The sequence below is a fragment of the Pogoniulus pusillus genome, unplaced genomic scaffold, assembly GCF_015220805.1.
Source record: "Pogoniulus pusillus isolate bPogPus1 unplaced genomic scaffold, bPogPus1.pri scaffold_50_arrow_ctg1, whole genome shotgun sequence".
Lineage (NCBI taxonomy): Eukaryota > Metazoa > Chordata > Aves > Piciformes > Lybiidae > Pogoniulus > Pogoniulus pusillus.
In genome coordinates, this window is record NW_026974708.1 from 640559 (window position 1) to 662744 (window position 22186).

At 48.5% G+C, this 22186-nt stretch overlaps 1 protein-coding gene across 1 annotated transcript; it reads left to right on the forward strand.

The window, feature by feature from the left end:
* The first annotated feature begins 20620 nt into the window (after positions 1–20620).
* LOC135174181 (olfactory receptor 14I1-like) lies at positions 20621–21577 on the forward strand. Its single transcript, XM_064141409.1, has one exon. It carries the CDS (start codon positions 20621–20623, stop codon positions 21575–21577), a length of 957 nt encoding a protein of 318 aa, XP_063997479.1.
* Positions 21578–22186: the final 609 nt, after the last annotated feature.

The following is a 22186-nucleotide window of genomic DNA, read 5'->3' on the forward strand; positions in this document are numbered from 1 at the left end:
ACTTACAAACCACTTAGTAAAATTGTTCCAATCACAAAATAGTTTTATTTATTGATGACTGCCACTTGGCTATGACCAATTGCTATCATCTCTGTTATCATTAGCATCATTATCACTACACTTACCGCTACTATCACTCCTCTTATCATTTGCATCCTTGACATTCTTAGACTATTTATTGCATTATTGTAATTATTACTATTACCTATTACTCTTATCTCTATTTCTATTATTACCACTTTCTCTATTATCACTGTTATTGCTCCTATCACTATTGATAAGTTCAAGGAAGCTGCTAGGTCTTGCAGAGGAAAAATTAGAGAGGCAAAAGCCCATTTGGAGCTCAGGCTGGCCACGGCTGTCAAGGAAAATAAAAAGTGGTTTTTTAAATATATGAATGACAAGAGAAGGGCCAAGGACAACCTCCAGTCCTTGTTAGATAGAGAGGGGAACATAGTGACAAAGGATGAGGAAAAGGCAGAGGTGCTTAACACCTTCTTTGCCTCAATCTTCAATAGTGGGACAGGTTGTCTCCAGGACAGCTGGACTCCTGAAGTGGCAAATAGAGTCAGGGTCCGGTATAGTCCCACTGTAATCCAGGAGGAAGCAGTAAGGGACCTGCTGAGACACTTGGATCCTCACAAGTCCATGGGACCGGATGGGATCCACCCTAGAGTGCTGAGAGAGCTGGCAGCTGAGCTGGCCAAACCACTCTCCATCATTTATCAGCAGTCCTGGCTCACTGGAGAGGTCCCTGAAGACTGGAAGCTGCCAATGTGATTCCCATACACAAGAAGGGTCGTAAGGAGGAGCCAGAAAACTACAGACCTGTGAGCCTGACCTCAGTGCCAGGCAAGGTCATGGAACAGGTCATCTTGGGTGCCATCACAAAGCACCTACAGGATGGCCAAGGGATCAGGCCCACCCAGCATGGGTTTAGGAAGGGCAGGTCCTGTCTCACTAACCTGATCTCCTTTTATGATCAGGTTACCTGCCTGGTGACTGTGGGGCAGGCTGTGGATGTAGTCTACTTGGACTTCAGCAAAGCCTTTGACAGTGTCTGCCACAAGAAGCTCCTAGCCAAGCTGGCAGCTCATGGCTTGGGCAGATTCACTCTGTGCTGGATCAAGAACTGGATGGATGGCAGAGCCCAGAGAGTGATGGTGAATGGTGCCACATCCAGTTGGCAGCTGTCACTAGTGGTGTTCCCCAGGGATCAGTGCTGGGCCCAGTCCTGTTCAATATCTTTATTGATGACTTGGACAAGGGCATTGAGTCCAGCATCAGTAAGTTTGCAGATGACACCAAGCTAGGAGCAGGTGTTGATCTGTTGGAAGGTAGGAGAGCCCTGCAGAGGGACCTGGACAGGCTGGATGGGTGGGCAGAGGCCAATGGGATGAGATTTAACAAGGCCAAGTGCAGGATTCTGCACTTTGGCCACAACAACCCCAAGCAGCGCTATAGACTGGGGACTGAGTGGCTGCAGAGCAGCCAGGAGGAAAGGGACCTGGAGGTACTGATAGATAGTAGGCTGAAGATGAGCCAGCAGTGTGCCCAGGTGGCCAAGAGAGCCAATGGCATCCTGGCCTGCATCAGGAACAGTGTGGCCAGTAGGACAAGGGAGGTTATTCTTCCCCTGTACTCAGCACTGGTCAGGCCACACCTTGAGTACTGTGTCCAGTTCTGAGCCTCAGTATTTAAGAGAGATGTTGAGGTGCTGGAACATGTCCAGAGAAGGGCAACAAAGCTGGTGAAGGGCCTGGAGCACAAACCCTATGAGGAGAGGCTGAGGGAGCTGGGGGTGTGCAGCCCAGAAAAGAGGAGGCTCAGGGGTGATCTTATTACTGTCTACAACTACCTGAAGGGACATTGTAGCCAGGTGGGGGTTGGCCTCTTGTCCCAGGCAACCAGCAATAGAACAAGGAGACACAGTCTCAAGTTGTGCCGGGGTAGGTCTAGGCTGGATGTTAGGAGGAAGTTCACAGAGAGAGTGATTGACATTGGAATGGGCTGCCCAGGGAGGTGGTGGAGGCACTGTCCCTGGAGGTGTTCAAGAAAAGATTGTGTGAGGCACTTAGTGCCATGGTCTGGTTGACTGGCTAGGGCTGGGTGATAGGTTGGACTGGATGATCTTGGAGGTCTCTTACAACCTAGTTGATTCTATGATTCTATGATATTATCTATTATTACTATCTACTATGATTTACCCTTCATTTTTTTACACTATTATTATTGTTACTTATTGCTATTACTTATCATCTATTATTATAATTATGAACTATTTAGATTATTGCTATTTTTATTATTATTATTATTACTCCTATTCCTCTTAGCATTGCTACTGCTATTATCATTGCTCTGTATTGAGTTTGGGCTGGGCTGGAGTTAATTCTCCCCACAGCACCTCTCTAGTGCTATGTTTTGCAGTGCTGTTGCTGGGTGTTGGTAACACAGCAGGATTTTGTCTGCTGCTGAACCAGAAGCCAGGCTGTGCTTTTCCAGCATTTCCCTGCCCCAAGAGTACACTGAGGGGTGGGAAAGACTCTGGAAGGGGACCCAGCTGAGCCAGCTGACCAAAACTGGCCAAAGAGGTGTTTCATGCCAGATGAGGTCGTCTCAGATGTAAGAACTAAGTGGAGGATGAAACAGTGGGACATTGGTCCATGGCCTCTGTCCTCCAGAGCAACCACTACACACAGAACCCTGCTTACTGGGAGTGACCAACCACCATGTCCTGATGGGTAGTGGAGAATAAAATCTCTTTGCTTTTGCTGCCTCGTGAGGCCTTTGCCTGTGCTTCAAATGATTAAATTGCTTCTACCTCATTGGCAGCCTGTGCTAGTTTGAGCCTAGCTGGGCTAGGCTGTTTTGGTGAGAAGAATTAGATTATAGGCTGTGAAAAGGAAACAATGGTGATGTCTACTTCACTCATAGGCTTGCTGAGATGTATAAGAACAAGAACACAAACATAGATGGAGTCTCTCTCTGGTCTTTGGCCTGAACTTCTCTCTCTAACCTAACCTGCTGTACATATGACTAATCCATCTGCTTCCTAACCCCCTTACCTTGAATATAAGGCAAGATCTGGGGTAAGGTAGAGGGCTAGGAGGAAGGTGGATGGGTTGTTGAGAGCCCCTCCTGGGGACTCAGGTTTCTGGGAGAAGTGTTGTGGTTTCTGTATTACTTTTTAACTTGTATACTTCTGTATATATTGTAAATATCTGCTTGTATATTGTGCTAAGCTGTAAATATAAACCTTCATTCAATTTCCAGAGCTGCTGAGTCTAGTCTGGATGATTTTCCAGTGTGAGGGAGCAGGGAACACTCAAACCGTCACATCCTTATTTTGGCACTTCAACGTGGGGTAAATTAAATTTGATTGATTGTTGCTTAACTCTGGGAATCAGAATGAAGCTCTTTTACTTACTGTGGGCTGTTGTGTGGCCAGTTTTTAGCTTTTTCTTTCACCATTGGCTGACAGCCAAAATTGGTTACCTGTTGTTTAATCTAATTTGGAGGAAGATTAAAGGAATGTTCTTTGATTTTGGGGAGTACCTTCTTGGATAGGTCAGGCTCAATATCACTAATGCTGATACCAAATCTGTTGTTAAAAAGTCAGGAAATAATGCATCTGCTGGAATTTATTCAAGAGCTTTAATGCCAGTAATTTTGCCTAAAACAGAGTCACCAAACCCCTGTGCCAAATTTTACACACGTGATACAGTGGTGTATTTGTCGTGTGTGATCTTAGCCCTTACCATTCTGGATTTGGTATTAATGCTGGCATTATGCAAGAGACATTCAAATGTGTCTTCTTAAAGAAAACAGAAAAAGAGAGGAGTGTCCTTGCACAAAGAGACAGAGATAAGCTGTGCAGAAAATTAAAACTATGAGAGCAAAGGAGGGCCGCCATGTCCACCACTGCACCTCCCCACACAGATTCTGGGACAACTGCCAAAGTCTTAGTTGTTGACAATAACATTGCAGGCAGCCTAGAACAGGTCCAGCTGTTCAAGTCTCTATTATTTCTTCGCCTAGTTCAAATCCTCAGCAGAAACCTCTAACCATAAACCAGATTCAAACTCACAGGCTTCAGGTCAGACCCTCAATAATTCAGACCCCCTAGAAGGCACTTCCAAATCCATTTCAGCTCCAGTTTTTCTTGCCCCAGCTAAGGCACAGGCTAAGACAAAGCATTTGGTAAAGGGTTATTCAAGACATGATTTAGAGGAGGAAGAGGAGAAGTACAGTCTTAAAGACTTAGCCAAAATACTCAGATCTCAATACTCTGATGAGAGGAGCGTTGTGAGATTGGCTGCCAAGAAGGAGGATGGCTCTGAGGAGTTCAAGAATGTTCTTAGGAAAGTTCTGTTTCTAGGCTAGGGACAACCAGGACAACCAGAGGAAGAGGAGGATGATAACCAGGATTCCAATGAACCCCTCAAAGAGGTCAGGGAAGTTAGAAAGGAATACTCAAGAGAATCAGGAGAACCAGTCCTAAGCTGTCTGTTGAGATGCCGTACTATTGGTGGAAATGCTCTACAGGTAGGAGACGAGTCTGCCAAGCAGATAGGGCAAATCACAAAGGAGAGTGCAGTGGACAAATGCCTAGTAAGTCCTTTTGGTAAGGTTAGCTTGTGGACATGACTCCTGTTGGCTGCGGCTGTGAGATATCCTTCCCGAGATGATCTGTCACAGGCAGCGAAGAAGTGGAACACCATCGAGCAGGGAATTCAGCTTCTGAAGGAGTTCGCTGTAGAGGAAGTGCTCTATGGAGATCATGGCACACATGAGCCTGATGACATTCCTCTTGGAACAGGTCTCATGAAGAAGCTTATTAAACTTGCACCTTCATCCTATGCTAACATCTTGGCCAGAAGATTTCTATCAAGGAGTGATAATGGAAGGCCTCTCATTGTTGGTGACCAGCTGAAGCAGATAGACATTCTGCCATAATCTGTGCCATAAAAACTCTGAGTACAAAGATAAAGGAGATAAAAGATGGCATTAATGATGGCATTAAAGATAGCATGAAAGAACTGAAGTAGGAAACCAAAACCTCCATTTCCAGTCTGGCAAAGGATCCCATCCCTGCATCATCTGAATGGGTGCATTTTTCTGCCTTCAGGAACAGACACCCACCTCCTTCGAGGCAATTCCAGCCCAGGAGACAAATTCCTCCTAGACATCAGCAATCACATGCATCACTGTGGATAATCCTGTGCGACCAATTTGGTGAGAACATGAACAAGGTCAACCTACTTCAGTTCTTTTGAAGAGAGTCAGAGAACTGCAGAGTGGCAGAAACAGAGGCAGCAATGCCAGAAAAGTAGCTGTCACTTCTTCAGCTCCCCAGAGCAACTGCAGTTATTCTAACAATTGCAGTTTCTCTCACAACAACACCAATCATTGTGCACACCCCAGATGCCATGTTCAGCATTTGGGGTGCCCTGCCTCCAGCCAGGAGGAGGAAAAGGATAGTGGAGAAAACCAAATCTACTGGAACTGGCAGTTCAAAAGTTTGGAAATACAGGGCTTTAGTTGACACAGGTGCTCAGTGTACTTTATTGCCACCGAATTGCAAAGAGACAGTCTATTTCTGTGTGAGAATGCAAAGTGAAGAAGGATGTGAGAATGGAGTGAAGAAGGATAATAACAGGCAGATGCTGACCTTAGTTCCCACCATCTGCTGGCTGCCTTATCTCAGAAAGGATAGATAATGGACATCTTGTTAATGAGAAAACAGGTGTGGTTTATGCTGATGGAGTGGGTTGTCCTTGACTAATTATGCTAATGTGTAGGCATGTGCCTTGTAGCCCTTATGGTATTTACTGAGAGTGAAATGATCAAGAAAGGTCTCTGGCATAATTCACATTGAATTGTCTGGAGTCCAGGTGGTATTGCCTTTGATCACACTGATCTGCGAGGACCTTGTCCACGTTCCTGTGGCAAGCTAATCAGGGTTCTGCAGCACCTGAGCAAACCCAGGGGTGTTTTGCAACACCTGGTACCTGAACAGTAGGCCTTGACCTTCCTCTAAAAGCTGTAAATTCTCCTGGTGAGGATGTGTGGACAGCAGAAGAGAGAGAGAGAAGGGAAGTGGGAAGCCAACTGAAGCAGTCTCTGTTCTGGAGAATGGTTGAAGACTTGCACCTAACCGTTTGGGGAATCTCACCCTGATCAGGTGAGTGGCTGGGGGGGAGAAGGGGTCCACGCTTGAAGAAGCAGTGGTAGCAGCTCCCCCAGATAGTTTTCTCTCTATGAGAGGTGTCTCTATGAGAGGCTGAAGGCTCTATTTTGCTGGACAACAGAACAATTTTTGATCCCTGAAGTGTATGTGGCCTTTGAAGCGGCCACCTGGGAGACGATGGGAAAGGCCCTGAAAAAAGAAGTGAACGAGGGCTCCAAAGACTCTTTAGTTTGCCTTTAAAGTCGAGATGGGGAGAGTAACAGGAAGCCAGCGCAGAAGCCGCAAAGGTATTTCAGGATTTTTTACCTCTATTCAGAGACCTGTGATTAGAACTGCTGATAAGCCGAATCCCAGCTGAGTGATTAGTTGCCACCTGAAGCGTCTCAAAATCCATCTAAGTTAACTTCAAAGATGCAAGATCGGGAGAAAAAGCTGAGGACAAAGAAGAAGAAGCGACTGAGACCGCAGACACCTCCATCGTCATTTTCAAGAGAAGGAACTGGACACTTCATCCTCCTCCAGAGATCCACCCTTACCATCCCCCGCACCTTGTAGCTCGCCCCCCAAGAGGGCGAACCCCACAGGTCAAGGAGATGCACAGCTGAAAGGAGGCTGAGTATAATCCAGCTCAGGATGCTCTGGGACCTGTGAAATAATCCCATCAGCATTTCCTGTGATTATGGGGGCTGAGGGGGGAAGGCAGTGGGTCTGTGTTGGGAGGGCACTGGGCCTGTCTTAAGGCTGGATGCTTCAGAGAGACAGGCCATTTGCATTCAACAGGTTTTCAAGCAGAGGTGTTAGAAATTATCGCCATAGTGGCACAAAGATTTGATCACCACAGAATGGACAGGTTCCCGCAGAAGTGAAATGACTGATTGAGTTTTTCACTTTGGATAACATCAAAGTTTGCAGAAAAAAGAAGAATACTTAGAAGCTCTGAAACAATGGGAGATTGAGGCGGTCTGTTTGTCTCAAGGTCTGGGGGGGGGTCTGGTCCTCAGTTTATTCTTTTGGGGTTTTTTTTTGTGTGTGTCTTTTTCATCCAGCACGGCTTGACAGCCCCCCCCCACAGCCCCCCCACTTTCCCCACTGCGGCCTGGAATCCGGCGGAGGTGAGATCGGGGTGCTGATGAGTCGACTCACTCATCTGCTAGCAGTATAGTACATTTTATTAGGGCAGTACAGTGGCTTATATACTACTTGGCAGAGGCATGCACAATTAGTTTGGGGTTGGCAAAAGTGGACGGTACAGATTGGCTCAGAGTTATGGGTAAAGTACAGATAGGTCACCCTGTATCAAAACAATCTGTGGTGTCCACCCCTGCAGGCTGGCAGGCTCAGCCCCCTGCAGCTGTGTGTGTGTGGTGGAGGGGCCACAGGCCTGAAAACAGAGGCCTCCCTATGCCTCTACATGCCTGGACATGTTTTTCTGTCAGGACTCATGGTAGTAAACAGGTTGTGTAACACACACACACAGAGTCCGTGTATCCCTGGGGTCCGCCCATGTGATCCCCATATTTGGGAGGGTCCAGGCAAACAGCTCCTGCCTATTAAGGTAAGGTTTGCCTTACTGTCAACCTGATTGATCACTTTGGATGGCCAAAGGGCCATGAATCTCAGCCCACAGTCTATAAAGAGGGATGCAAAGGAGCACCACGTGTTCAGACTTAGCTGTTCAGAGTATTCAGACTCAGCTGCTCAGACTCAGCTCTGGTCAGATCTGTTCAGATTCAGCTCTCTGACCCTGTCTGCAGCGCAGCTCAGCTCTCTGATCCACACTGCAGCATCCTGCTGCCCTGACTTGCTTGCAAGGCCTAGACATAGAGTCTGGCCCTCACTTGCATGCTTCCCGAGGCTCAAACCTCTTGCATTGATTTCAACTCGCAGTTAACCTGTCTGTGTACCTTTAGAAGCAGAGCACATTCAAGCCTGCACCTGATACATATATGGGGAGCCGATAGCCCCCTAAGCCTAGAGCCAGCCGTGCATACTGGCCACCTATTTTGCATTTATCTACGGAGCACAGACTCCCAGCTTTAGCCTGGAGAACCAGGACAGCAGACCTCTGAATTGTCTGCACCCACAAACACAGCCTGCTAGCTGTGAAAGGACCGTGCTAGAAGCTGCACGGACATCCTTCTCCTGTTCCTGGCATCCTGCCAGTTGATCGTCCCTGGACACAGTACCCAGCATTGCGGCAGAGACCATACCACGCCAGGAGAACAAAAGGTTAGAGGAAACTTGTTTACCCCAGAGACTGGGAAGATTTATTTTTTCCTCTCAAGCCAGGAAGATTCCAGCCCCACAGAGCTCCGGACACTGGGCACAGGCTGTGAAGCAGCCCCGGGAGGGTGATTAGTGATTGAGAGCAGCACTTCTAAGTAAGCTTTGGTTCTTTTGTAATATAAATTACCTCTGCCTTGGAGCAGACAGTTTTCAGCCCCTGCTGGGCAGACAGCATAGTTCTCAACAGGCATTAAGCCTGAGGGAAATCTCTCTCTGTCTATAGTTGATAATTTGACAGTTATTAATCAGATCCCTGTACATATATCATATCCTAAGTGTTTTCATAACCTTGCACAAAAGAACTAATCAGTGGTTGAGGGTGGCAAGAGTTTGTAAATATTAATTTTAATAAATTAATTTTTATAAAAAATTAATGCCTCCTCCAATTGATTTCTCACCTCTCCCTAATAAGGGAGGCTAGAGAAACCCCCTCTGTAACAGTGTGGGGTGCTCTTTCTTTACAGCTTGGTTTGCTGAGCCCAAGATGGCCCAAGGACACTTCTCAGCATGAGTTCTCATGTTTACCAGCTCATGTCCTGCTAGTGGGAGAATTCTCCCACACCCCGCTTGAGCACAGGCTGGCACTGGGAAGCACCTGCCTCCCTCCCCTGGTATCAGCTCAGTGGGGCCCCACACGCCCTCTCCTTCTTGTAGTTTACCTCCCTTGGCTATTTTTTAAAGTGACAGATTCACATTTTTGTATTTTATTGATTGCATTTTACTGATGCAAATCTTGATGATGTTTTTATCCTTTTGATTGTAATAGATCTTAGAAGTTAGTGGATAAGATGTTAAATGCTTGTTAATTGTAATAGTATATTGGAGTAAGAATATTAAGTTTGTAGTTGTTTTACCAGAGTAAAATTGATAGAGTAACAATATTTTTTTTTCTTTTTGGTTTGACTGACTTAAAGGTTTCCTTTTTTTTTTCTACATGCCATGGCTTCATTATTTTTTGAAGAGCACTACCTGGTGTAACATCTTTTTCAATTTTTCCTTTGGATTTCTTACTTTTTCTGTATTTGGAATTGATTCCATGGTTTAATTTTTCCTTTAGTTTATCAATTTTTAGTATTACCATAGTTAAGGGTATGAGTTTATCACAGGGATATTATAGGGTTTTTTTTTCTTCCTTTTTTTTTTTTTCCTTTTAAGGATAAGGATTATGTGAACACAAAACAAAACAAAAAGAGAGGTAACATGGTTATGATTTTGGCAAGGTTAATATGGCAAAGATTATCGGATCCAGTTTTCACACCAGATTGCGCATTGGTTTTCTGTGGCATAAAACAATGTCACACTTTGAGAGATGGCTTCTGACAGGCCACTGCAATTATACCACCACACTTATTCATGTTATATGCTCAGGTAGTATACTTAGCACCTGCTTATGCTGATTGCACACCATTGCAGTCGAAAAAAATAAAAGAGGGGGGGGAGAGAGAGGAAAGGAGAGAGAAGGAAAAATTTGAAAATAGTCTAGGGAATGAATGTGCTTGGATTTGTTTGATGGATATTGTTGTGAAGGGGTTTTGTCTGTGTTTGGGGTAAGATAAGAGGCCGAATTTAAAAGGGTTTTAAATAATTTAATAATATATACTAAGAGAATTCCCCCCCCCCCCAACTTATATACAGTTAACTTACACAAGTTCTTTGTATGCGGTTGTGAGATTATTTTACAGTAGGATTCAGGAATTCAGTAGAGGTTTGGAAAGGTTTGGATATAGAGTGTTGTGGCATAAAAGTGCCACTGGTAAAGGCACTGAAATTTCTAAGCTGTTCAAATCGAGATTGTTCAGTTACTCACTAGTTGGAGTCACAGCCTCTGTGATCCCAAGTATGTGTTGCAAAAGCCACACTGTTGATCCTTGTGGACCTGAATAGTTCAAATATTATATTGGGGTGCGCTGTCTGAAAAGGCTCCACAGGCATGATTGGGTTGGGAATGGTGAGCTGGGATGGTGGTGGGCTGGGAGCACCTTGGTTGATGGTTCCTCTGGATAGGTGCAAAGTACCATGGGCTGGAACCATACAGCGGTAGTGGCCCCAGGCGGTGAAGAGGCTGGGAGCGGTGTGTGGAGGAGGGTGGCAGGAGCACTGAATTGCCCTATTTATGAGATGTGGGCTGAGACTGATGGTCCTTTGGCCACAATACTGTCCAATGAGCATCTGGCAGCAGGCCAAAACATGCCTGTCCTGGAGTCCTGTACCTCTAAATTCCTCTCCTGCCTGGACTTTGGGGGGAAAGGGGAAAAGCCACCTGGTTTCCCCCCCCCTCGCCTGCCCTGCAGCCGTGAAGGGGCGGGGACTGCCCCGTGAAGGGGGGGGCGACTGCCCCGTGAGTTCCCACGCTGGAGCCAGGCTGGGATTGGCTGTGCGCTTTTGCGCCTAAGGTGTGGTAACTCTGCCCTTTGTCTAGCGAAGGTTATAAATATTGGGGGTCTTCCCGCCTTTGGGGTTCCCGCTTTGGATTTTGCCTGTGCCTGGACGTATGTCTCTGCCTGAGTTCGTTCACTCCCCTGTGCCTGGACTGCAGAGAGATCAAGGATTCGCTTTCCTGTTAGGCACACCTTTGTGTGCCTAATGACCCTTAACGACCCTTAACGACTCCTGCAGCCACTGGAGGAGGAAGACAGACCGCACGAGCCAGCCTGAGTGAGTTATTTGGCTTAGCTTAATTTAGTAAGAAACCGCTATTAATTAATAGCTGAGTCCTTTTCCAAATTCTGACTTCAAATATATAGTCAGATTATTGATGGTATCCTTGTAGATTAATTCTCATGCAACTCAACCTGTTTATCAAACGAAATTAATCTTTGTATATATAGTTGTGGGGGCGGGTTTTTGGGAAAATAAAAAATATCTATTTTGATAAATTCCCGACTCGGCCACGTATTTCTGCCCTCTGCAATATTATGGCGCAGTGTACACAGGGTAGTTCAATCATAGAATTTCTACATGAAAAGGATGCCTAATCACAGGACTTGATTTAATTTGGGCTCAGCGAAATTGTAAAAATCCGGAGAAAATCCTGGAGAAATTAGCTGAGCGCTCAGACCCTGTGATTACAGAGTCTCCAACGGAGCATTTCTCTGTTGTTCTGGGGTCAGTCGTGACCCAGACTCTGGCCGAATTTGAAAATTATGAAAAAAGAATTCAGGCCTTGGAAAAGGATTTATTAGCAGAAAAAGCTAAGAGCCAAAGTATCTGGGAAAGCATGCTGGCGCAGACAAAGAGTCTGACCGCGGCACTGACTGCCCAGATGAAAGAAAGGCTTGTAATGCCTGCAGACACTACCTCTTCGGTCTCCGTGTCTGAATTTGAATGGAGTGATTCGCGGGAATCGGGGGAAAAGGCAGAGAATGCCCCGAGGGGCTCTTCGGGGGAGAGGAGTTCCCCGAAACCAGGCACAAAAGACTCTGCTAGAGACTCAGAGAATTCCTCTGCACATGCCTCTGTGCAGCAGAAAGCCTCAAAGCCATGCAGAAGGCGCAGGTCCTGACCGGACTCCCCCGTGGCTAGCGGCGAAGAGAGCTCCGGTGAGGAGGGCGCCATGGTGCAGAAGCACGTGCTGCCGGTAATAAGGACTCAGTCCGTGAAGGGCAGAAAAGGTGCTGCAGGGACCACCGTTATCAAAAAGCAGTTCACAGACGCACAGCTCAGTGACTTACAAGTCAAATATGCGAGAGATCCTGGGGACTCAGTCGCTGACTATGTGTATCGAGTGTCCCGAGCCGGTGGGGACCAGGTCCTTCTAGACTCGCAGGAAGCTGCTGGAGACTGGGGGGACGATGTGTTCCTGACACGTGAACCCGAGGGGACACACAGCCTCACCGCTTGGATAGCTTACTGGGCAAGCAGTGTCCGCCCAGCCTACCGGGGGGAGCCGACGGAACTTAAGGTCACCAGCTCCTCTGAGCTCATCACTGCTCTCCGCAGACTTGCCTGTGTCCAGGCTATCTATGATAAGGGACATTATGATTGCCCGGTTTATGCCCCTGTGGACCCGGAGAGACTGCACCCTATTATGAAGGGTTTGCCAGCAACTCTGCAAATCCAAGTAATGAAGAATGTTGAGAAAATTGAACGTGTGCTTGGAAAAAATGCAGAGAACGATGGTGCTACAGAACATGTAATGACGTGGGCTGAACTGTTAACTGACTTGAATGCCCACGGGCTGCAGTTTGGGTTTGGGTCTCCTGAAGGAAAAGGGGCTGGGGAGAGACAGTCTCGTGCTTCTCCCCCAGAAAATTCCAGGGCTCTGCGCCGGCAAGTCCGGCCAGTGCCGGACTGCCCCCCCAGGGGGACGGGTCTTGCAGGTTTCTCCCCGAGGGGAAGGGGCAGAGACCAACAGAGTGACTGGAGACCCAGAGAAAAGAACAGCTGGTATAGACAAGCCCTGACTTTAGGGGTACCAAAGACTGTCTTAAAGCAGCTGGCAGATTGGCAGCTGAAGGATTTAGTGCAGTGTCTCCAGAGATCAGCTACGAAAGCCAGAGGCAGCCGTGAGAAGCCCAGGGCTAGCGGCAGCGGCATGCCCAGCGGTGGCTCCGGGAGCAGCACGCCCAGAAGCGGCAGCCCCCCCGCGACTGTTTCAGCTGCTTCTCCAGGCAGGAAGGTTAACTCTTCCTTGCCTTCCCGGCAGGAGTCAAAAAACTAAATGAGGTGGTGACTGCGTCAGGCCTCTGTCACCGCTTTGTAAACATCTGTCAATGGTCTGACAACGACGAACCCTTTATCCTAATCCCGACTGGACCCAGTAGAGCAGCCGTAAAATTCCTAATTGACACAGGTGCTCAAATTAGTGTTTTAAACTTAGAATTGGCAAAGAGCCTGGGGATACATCCATCCCGTAAAAGGATAAGAATACAAGGTGTTACAGGGGCACCTGATAGCGGCTACCCAGCTAAAACAAGGGTGTGGCTCCCAGGGGACAAATGCAGCACCTTGGTGGAAGTTGCCTTAAGCCCCTACCCGGGGAATATATTGGGTTTTGATGTGCTGGCTGGCAAGAGGTGGCATCTTCCAAACGGCTCTCTTTGGAGCTTCGGTACCTACGGGGTGGAGTCAAGGAAGGTGAGAACAGCCAATGTAAACACCTTGCAGTTGGCTCCAGAGTTACCTCAAGCTGGCATCACCTATGTATCTCAATATCCCTTACCTGCAACAGCCAGGCAAGGCATCTCTGAGGTGATTGCCGACTTGGAGAGGAGACAGATAATCTGTAGGACTCACTCTCCATATAATTCCCCGGTCTGGCCCGTTAAAAAACCGGATGGGCACTGGAGACTTACTATAGATTATAGGAAGCTGAATGCTAATACTCCTCCCCTCGCAGCAGCAGTGCCTAGCCTAACCTCAGTGGTCACAGCCATTCAGGCTGCATCCCACTCATGGATGGCTGCCCTGGACATCCGGGATATGTTTTTCATGATTCCCCTGAGAGAGGAGGATAAGCCTCAGTTTGCTTTTACCTGGCAGGGGATTCAGTACACCTTTAATCATTTACCCCAGGGGTACAAGCACTCTCCTACCATTGCCCACAATGCACTGGCAGTGCTTCTGGACACTATCAAGGTCCCAGAAGGCATTGTCATTTATCAATATATAGATGACATATTAGTGGGTGGGGACAACAAAGACCAGGTGGGCTCCGTAGCAAAAGCCATCTGGGAACTGCTGACTCAGAATGGGTTAGACATCCCCTCTGCCAAGTGCCAAGGCCCAGGACAGGAAATCAAATTCCTTGGGGCCTGGTGGATAGCAGGAGCAGTGGCAGTGCCTGCTGACACCCTGGAGGAAATTGAAAAGGGCCAAATCCCCGGGAACAAAAAGGAACTGCAGAAGTTATTTGGAACCCTTGGATATTGGAGGAAGCATATTCCCGGCTTCTCGGTGATTGCCAGGCCACTGTATGATCTGCTGAAAAAGCACAAGGCCTGGGATTGGACAGCAAAACACGGTGAGAGCCTTAAAACCCGTAAGGACGAGTTAAAGGCCTACCAGAAACTGGGCCCACTACACCCACAGGACCCCTTAAGGGCAGAATGGGGCTTCTCTGAACATGCTTCCTATTGTGGAATCTATCAGAAGGGACCTAAAGGCCCCACTAGAGCCCTGTTGTTTTCCTCTACAGCGTTCAAGGACACTGAGAAGAGGTATTCTGAATGGGAAAAGGGGCTCCTTTCCCTTATAAGGGCTGTTAAGGAGGCAGAGAAGCTTCGCACCACACAGGATATTGTGGTGCAAGGACCTTTCCTCCTGCTTAAACCAATTCTCAAGGGATCCCCTCCACCAGAGGGGATAGCCCAAAAATCCACTGTAAGGAAGTGGTATGCCTACTTAGAGGGAATTGCCCAACTCATGCCTCTAAGAGAGGGCCCGGCCAAGGTGTCCAAACTTCAGCAGCCAGTAAATCCAGATACAACTTTACTGGGACAGCCCTATAAGCCATCTCCAATAGATGTAGCTCCAGAGATAACCACAGACTCTGACACTGAGGGAGTGTGGTTCACCGATGCCTCTTCCCAGAGAGTGGGCTCACAGTGGCACTACAAAGCAGCAGCTTTAGAAACAGTACAGGCAGGACTGTTACTGAGGAGGGTGAAGGCAGTGCTCAAGTGGGTGAACTGCGGGCCCTCATGTTAGCTGTAGAAAATGGTGCCAAAGCCATCTACACAGACTCCTATGCCACCTTTAAGGGAGCTACGGAGTGGATTTGCCAATGGGAGGCAAATCAGTGGGAGATTGGCAGCACCAAGGTCTGGAGAGCTGGAGATTGGCAGAGACTGCTGGAGATAGGCCGGTCGAGACCCATCAAGGTGGGGTGGGTCAAAGGGCACTCTAAGAAGGAAACCCCTGCTGCAACATGGAATCAGCAGGCTGACTACCTGGCACGTATCCATGTAGTGGGCAGTGGGGAAAAGGATTGGGAGAGATTAGCTGAATGGTTGCACCTTAAAAGGGGACATTCAGGCAAAGCTGATCTCTACTATGAGTGCAGGTCTCGGGGATGGCCAGTCTCACTCTCAACATGTGAGACCATTGTTTCAGCCTGTCCACAATGCCATATAAGGCTGAAGGCCAACCACCCAAACCTTGCACCAGCCCAGCATATCCGCCAGGACAAAAGTCTCTGGAACACCTGGCAGGTGGATTATGTGGGACCTCTCAAGCCATCGAATGGAAAAAAATACATACTGGTTGGCGTAGAAGTGGTCTCTGGTCTAACCATGGCCGCTGCCACCAGTGCAGCCTCGGGAGCTCAAACCGTTGAGACTCTCAAACACTGGTTCGGCATCTTGCCAATGCCTGAGTGCATCCAGAGCGACAATGGATCACACTTCACTGCAACCTCAGTGCAAGACTGGGCACGTAATGAAGGGATGAAATGGGTGTTTCATACCCCGTATTACCCCCAGGCAAATGGCATTGTCGAGAGGGCAAATGGCCTGATAAAAAGACATGCAAATGTGTCTAAGGGTGGCTGGGACTCGCGTTTGGCCCAAGCAGTCTTTACAGTCAATAATCGTTGGGGAAGCTATGGAAGCCCCAAGATTAAGGCCTTCTGCCCAGCTGAGCCAGTAGTGGACAGTGACCTTGTGCCAGGGGGAATTAAGGATAAATCCTTGTCCCAGATGCAAGTGGGCCAACCTGTGCTTGTCAGGCTACCCTCTATAGGGGTGGTGCCAATGACACTGGGTAAACCCAGAGGCTTATATGCCTGGGAAGCCCTAGATGCAAATGGAAAAGGCCACCGGATCAGTGCACGGTGGATCGTCCCCAATTATTAATTGTCAAGCCTGGCCTTTATAGGCCGAGGCAGGTTTTGTCTCCTTACAGGTTAAGGCCGAGGCAGAGGACCAGTTCCTGACCACCTGACCAGCACCTGGGAAGGGGAGAGCTAGCTACACGAGAGATGGAGTCATATCACCGGGGTGGCCAGTGGATGATGGCATCAGGACCCACGGACTGTGACCTCCAGCCATGGACTCAGAGCATCTAAGGCTCTGCCATGAACTTGGTTGCTCTACCAGGAACAGAGCAATCTTCAAATTGACTGTGTAGATTTATTTAATACTGTTTGGGCTATTGTTAAGCCTTGTTAAGTATTGTTAAATATTGTTGGGGCGATTAATGTGTTATATATTGTTAATGTTGGAAAAGGCTAAGCCATATATATATATATTAATAGGTTCCTAAATTGAAGGGGGATCACCTGTCACTCAAGTTCTAGACAAAGATGCTCATTACCACCGGGGTGGGATGTCCTGGAGTCCTGTACCCCTAAATTCCTCTCCTGCCCGGACTTCGGGGGGAAAGGGGAAAAGCCACCTGGTTCCCCCCCCCCTCGCCTGCCCTGCAGCCGTGAAGGGGGCGGGGACTGCCCCGTGAAGGGGGGGGCGACTGCCCTGTGAGTTCCCACGCTGGAGCCAGGCTGGGATTGGCCGTGCGCTTTCGCGCCTAAGGTGTGGTAACTCTGCCCTTTGTCTAGCGAAGGTTATAAATATTGGGGGTCTTCCCGCCTTTGGGGTTCCCGCTTTGGATTTTGCCTGTGCCTGGACGTATGTCTCTGCCTGAGTTCGTTCACTCCCCTGTGCCTGGACTGCAGAGAGATCAAGGATTCGCTTTCCTGTTAGGCACACCTTTGTGTGCCTAATGACCCTTAACGACCCTTAACGACTCCTGCAGCCGCTGGAGGAGGAAGACAGACCGCACGAGCCAGCCTGAGTGAGTTATTTGGCTTAGCTTAATTTAGTAAGAAACCGCTATTAATTAATAGCTGAGTCCTTTTCCAAATTCTGACTTCAAATATATAGTCAGATTATTGATGGTATCCTTGTAAATTAATTCTCATGCAACTCAACCTGTTTATCAAACGAAATTAATCTTTGTATATATAGTTGTGGGGGCGGGTTTTTGGGAAAATAAAAAATATCTATTTTGATAAATTCCCGACTCGGCCACGTATTCCTGCCCTCTGCAACAATGTCAAATAAGGTAGAGTCCACAGGTCCAGTACCTCCAAATATGGAGAGGGCACAGGTGGGCCCACATGCTAGGTGCGTGAGCTTATACAACCTGTTTACCTCAACCTTTCAAGCAGGGCAGGCCAGACACTAACGCGCCAGGCTTATTGTGCCCCTTTGTCCGCTGAATTTGTTTTCCCATGGTTTAGATGGAAAAACACCTTTCGGAGGGAAAACATGTCCAGGTAAGCATAGACTTGTAAACAAGGCTATTTGGGCCTATGTGGCCCTCCAGCACAGATATCAGCTTGTATGTTCAGCCTGTTTTCTTGGCAGTGAGCAGACATCTTGCTCAGATGGCTGTGCGTTGGAATGCATACTGAGATATGGTTGTGCTTTGATCACGCTCAATGAGTTTAGGTACTCCACAAGCTTCTAGCAATGCTGTTTTAATGAATAGGCAATTGCAAAAATAAAGTTACCTGTTTGAGCCTCTGTTATTAGGGGCAGACCTACGCACTGGACAATATGATGAGCAGCTGCCTTTGTTAGTAGTGTTTTGGGGTGCTGTGGTTTTCATTCCTTTTGCAAGGGCCCTGCAAATTGGGTGAGAAATGCTAGCTTGATTTAAAAAAAAACACAAAACAAAAAGGGGGAATTGTGGGAATGCAAAGTGAAGAAGGATGTGGGAATAGAGTGAAGAAGGACAATAACAGGCAGATGCTGACCTTAGTTCTCACCAGCTGCTGGCAGCCTTATCTCAGAAAGGATAGATAACGGACATCTTGTTAATGAGAAAACAGGCGTGGTTTATGCTGATGGAGTGGGTTGTCCTTGACTAATTATGCTAATGTGTAGGCATGTGCCTTGTAGCCCTTATGGTATTTACTGAGAGTGAAATGATCAAGAAAGGCCTCTGGCATAATTCACATTGAATCGTCTGGAGTCCGAGTGGTATTGCCTTTGATCACACTGATCTGCGAGGACCTTGTCCACGTTCCTGTGGCAAGCTAATCAGGGTTCTGCAGCACCTGAGCAAACCCAGGGGTGTTTTGCAACATTTCTGGAATCACTGGTGGAGCTGGAGATTCTGGTTGTTCCGTCCACAGTCAGAAAGGCACCACAGTGTCTTTCAGGGACCATTGCCAATGCCCTGGGATGGAGCAAAGCCTGCAGACAGTGAATAAGGCCAAGCGCAGATGGGCTGTGGCAGCAGGAGTGTGGCCACCCAGACACGAGGGTTGTCCTCCCCTGGACTCAGCACTGCTGGGGCCACATCTGCATTCTTGGTGTCTGGGTGTGGGGTTTTCCAGTCTGAAGGAGTGGGGAGGAACTGAAGAGGCTGTAGAGATCTGCCAGGATGGGGGCTGACATTTCTGTGGAGAGGCTAAGGGACCTGAGCTGCTTCAGCCTGGTGAGTGGAGGCTCAGGGCACTGCAACAGTAGTGTGCACATGGCTGAAGGGTGGGGTCAGAGGTAATAAAGCAACTTGGAAAGTTCAGACTGGAGTTGTCTCTGCCACTGAGGTTTGGGAGGAAAAACTTTTCTTGGAGGCTTTCAGGCTCTGCTATTCCAAGGGCTGTGGTCAGGGCTTGGCCTTTCTGCTCCATAAACCAAGCCCAAGGGTTTCTGCCCTGCACTCTGCCTTTGACTCCCTGCACTCATGGCCTCAATGAGCTGCTCTAATCAGTCCCTGGGAGACTTTGTCAGTAACGACCCTCAGTGGGGCCAATCAATGCTTCAAGGCACTTTGGGGTTTGCTTCTGATTTGCACTTGTGGAGAGGCTTGTTCAGGCTGCTGGCAGCACCTGAGGAGCATGGACTCAGCCCCAAACACTCCATGGGGCTCATTAAAACACTGCTGAGCCACAACTTAGCCTCTGGTGCTTGCCAAGAGCTCTGCAGCTACTTGGAGAGGTTTTTGTTCTGAGAAGCATCTGCTCAAAATGCTTTGCAGGGGAACATTTCATTACTTTCCAGCAGGAGTTGTCTCTGGGCAAGCAAAGCACAGCAGAGCCTGCCCCAGGCTGCTGCCAAGGAACAGACTCTGCAGCATCTGCTCAGCACAAGCTGTGTCTGATGCAGAGATGCTGCCAGCAGAAGCTTCTGCTGAGGCTCTGCAGTTGCTTTCCTCCTTGCTCCCTCTTGGGGAGGCCACAAAGTGTCACAGAATGTCCTGCCCTGCTCACTGCTCACCCTCACTCCCCACTGCCTCCAGCAGAGGCCAGAGGCACAGGTGAGGGACAGGATCTCCTTTGCCAGGGGCTGGGGGTCAGGGCTTGGCCCTTTGCATTCATGAAACCCTTCCAGGTTTGCTCAGCATCAGAGCCACCTTTAGCTGCTGTCCTGACCTGTCAGCACTGCCTCCAGCTCTCTGCTCTGCCCAGCCCCTGCAGGTGCTTCAGTGCCTCCAGGGATGCTTCCCTTGCATCCACTGCCTCCTGCTGTTCTAAGCAGGCACTGGGGACACTTTTCCAGTGTCCCTCCATGGGACCCATTAACACTCCAAGAAACTTCAGAGTTGGACTCTGACTTTGAATTCTGGAGACATTTCTTTGACTTAGTCTCTGAGGTTTACCTGGCACCAAAACCTCCAGAGGGGTCCTTAAAATGCCTGGGGCTGGTCCTCTGCTGCTGAGCTGGGGCAGGTTCTGGGCTAGAGGAAGCTGCCTGCAAGCAGGCAGCACTGCAAAGAGGCAGCTCTGGCCAGGAGCAGCTCCTCTGCACAGCACAGTAGGACTGAGGGCACTGCCAGGGGGTGTCAGGGAGATGAGGACAGCAGAGAGAGCTTCGAGGTGGCCAGGACTGGGAGAGTGACTGAGAGCTCAAAGAGAAACCTTCACAGGCCTGGCCGTGGTGAGTCTCTGCTTCAGGAGAAGGAATTTGCAGTTCCTGGAGCTTGTAAAGCTGCCACGTCCCACAGCCTCTGGGATCTCTCTGCTGCACAGGAAGCAGAGCTTCCTATCTGCAGCATTGGAGTCAGAGGACATGAGAGCTGCCTTCTGCTGGGATGGCTGCAAGGGTGTGAGGCTGAGAGTGCACAAAGCTCCTCCAAAGAGAAGTAATTCTGAGGGGATTTTCTGGGAGATGCTCATGGAACTTTCTCCAGGAATTATGCTTTAACTTGTGCTGTGTCTTCTCCTCTTGCAACAGCTGATCCATGCCCAGACAGCAGATGTCCAACAGCAGCTCCATCACCCACTTCCTCCTGCTGCCATTCCCAGGCACATGGCAGCTGCAGCTGCTGCACTTCTGCCTCTTCCTGGCCATCTACCTGACTGCTCTCCTGGGCAACAGCCTCATCATCGCCACCATAGCCTGGGACCACCACCTGCACACCCCCATGTACTTCTTCCTCCTCAACCTCTCCATCCTTGATTTGGGATCCATCTCCACCATTGTGCCCAAGACCATGGCCAATTTCCTCTGGGGTACCAGGGACATCTCCTATGTTGGATGTGTTGCACAAGTTTTCCTCTTTGTCTTTTTTCTTTCAGCAGAGTATTTTCTCCTCACCATCATGGCCTACGACCGCTACGTTGCCATCTGCAGATCCCTGCACTATGGCACCCTCCTGGGCAGCAGAGCTTGTGCCCACCTGGCAGCAGCTGTCTGGGCCAGTGGCTTTCTCTATACTCTGCTGCACACAGCCAATACATTTTCCCTGCCCCTCTGCCAGGGCAATGCTGTGCACCAGTTCTTCTGTGAGATCCCTCAGATCCTCAAGCTCTCCTGCTCTAGCTTTTACCTCAGGGAATTTCGACTTCTTGTCTTTAGTGCTTTAGTCTTTCTGGGATGTTTTGTGTTCATTGTGGTGTCCTATGTGCAGATCTTCAGGGCAGTGCTGAGGATGCCCTCTGAGCAGGGACGCCACAAAGCCTTTACCACCAGCCTCCCTCACCTGGCTGTGATCTCCCTATTTTTGGGCACTGCCATATTTGCCTGTTTGAAGCCTCCCTCTATCTCCTCCCAAATCCTGACTCTTTTGGCTGCCGGTCTGTACTCATTGGTGCCTCCAGCAGTGAACCCCCTCATTTATAGCCTGAGGAACCAGGAGCTTAAGAAAGCAGTTTGGAAACTTTTGAAAATGCTTTCCAGAAGCTATAGGGTGTCTGTGTTCTTCACCCTGTGACTCAGTGTATCTCCTTACTGCCTCAACCTTTCTTAGTTTCTGTGACTGTCACACTTGTTTGGTGAGTTTTATATTCTCTTGTTTCTTTTACTTGTGAAAATGTTGTTCATAAAGATATGTGGACACCACTTTTACTTCATTCTTCACCTCACTTGTGTGACTCAGCAACTGCATGAATAAGGAGCTGTATTTCTTCTTTAAGAAAACAACATAAGTGTGGTTGCATTGACCTGTCTGCCCAAAACCCAAGCAATCGGAACTCAAACAAGTATTGTTCCTCACTCATACATTCCTAAGGTTCACCCTAAACCATATTGTCAAGCACCACATCTAAACAACCTTTAAACACATTCAGGGGTGGTGACTCTACCACCTCACTGGGCAGCTCATTCCAATGCCTGACCACTCTTGCTGGGAAAAAGTTTTTCCTAATGTCCAGTCTAAACCCACCCAGTCACAGCATGAGGCCATTCTCTCTTGCTCTGTCACTAATTACTAGTGAGAAGAGACCAGCACCAAACTCTCCACAACCTCCTTTCAGGTAGCTGTAGACAGCAATGTGGTCTCCCCTCAGCCTCCTCAAACTAGACAGCCCCAACTCCTTCAGTT

Coding starts and splice junctions, on each gene's coding strand:
- LOC135174181 (XM_064141409.1), top strand. CDS start 20,621: ATGTCCAACAGCAGCTCCATCACCCACTTCCTCCTGCTGCCATTCCCA.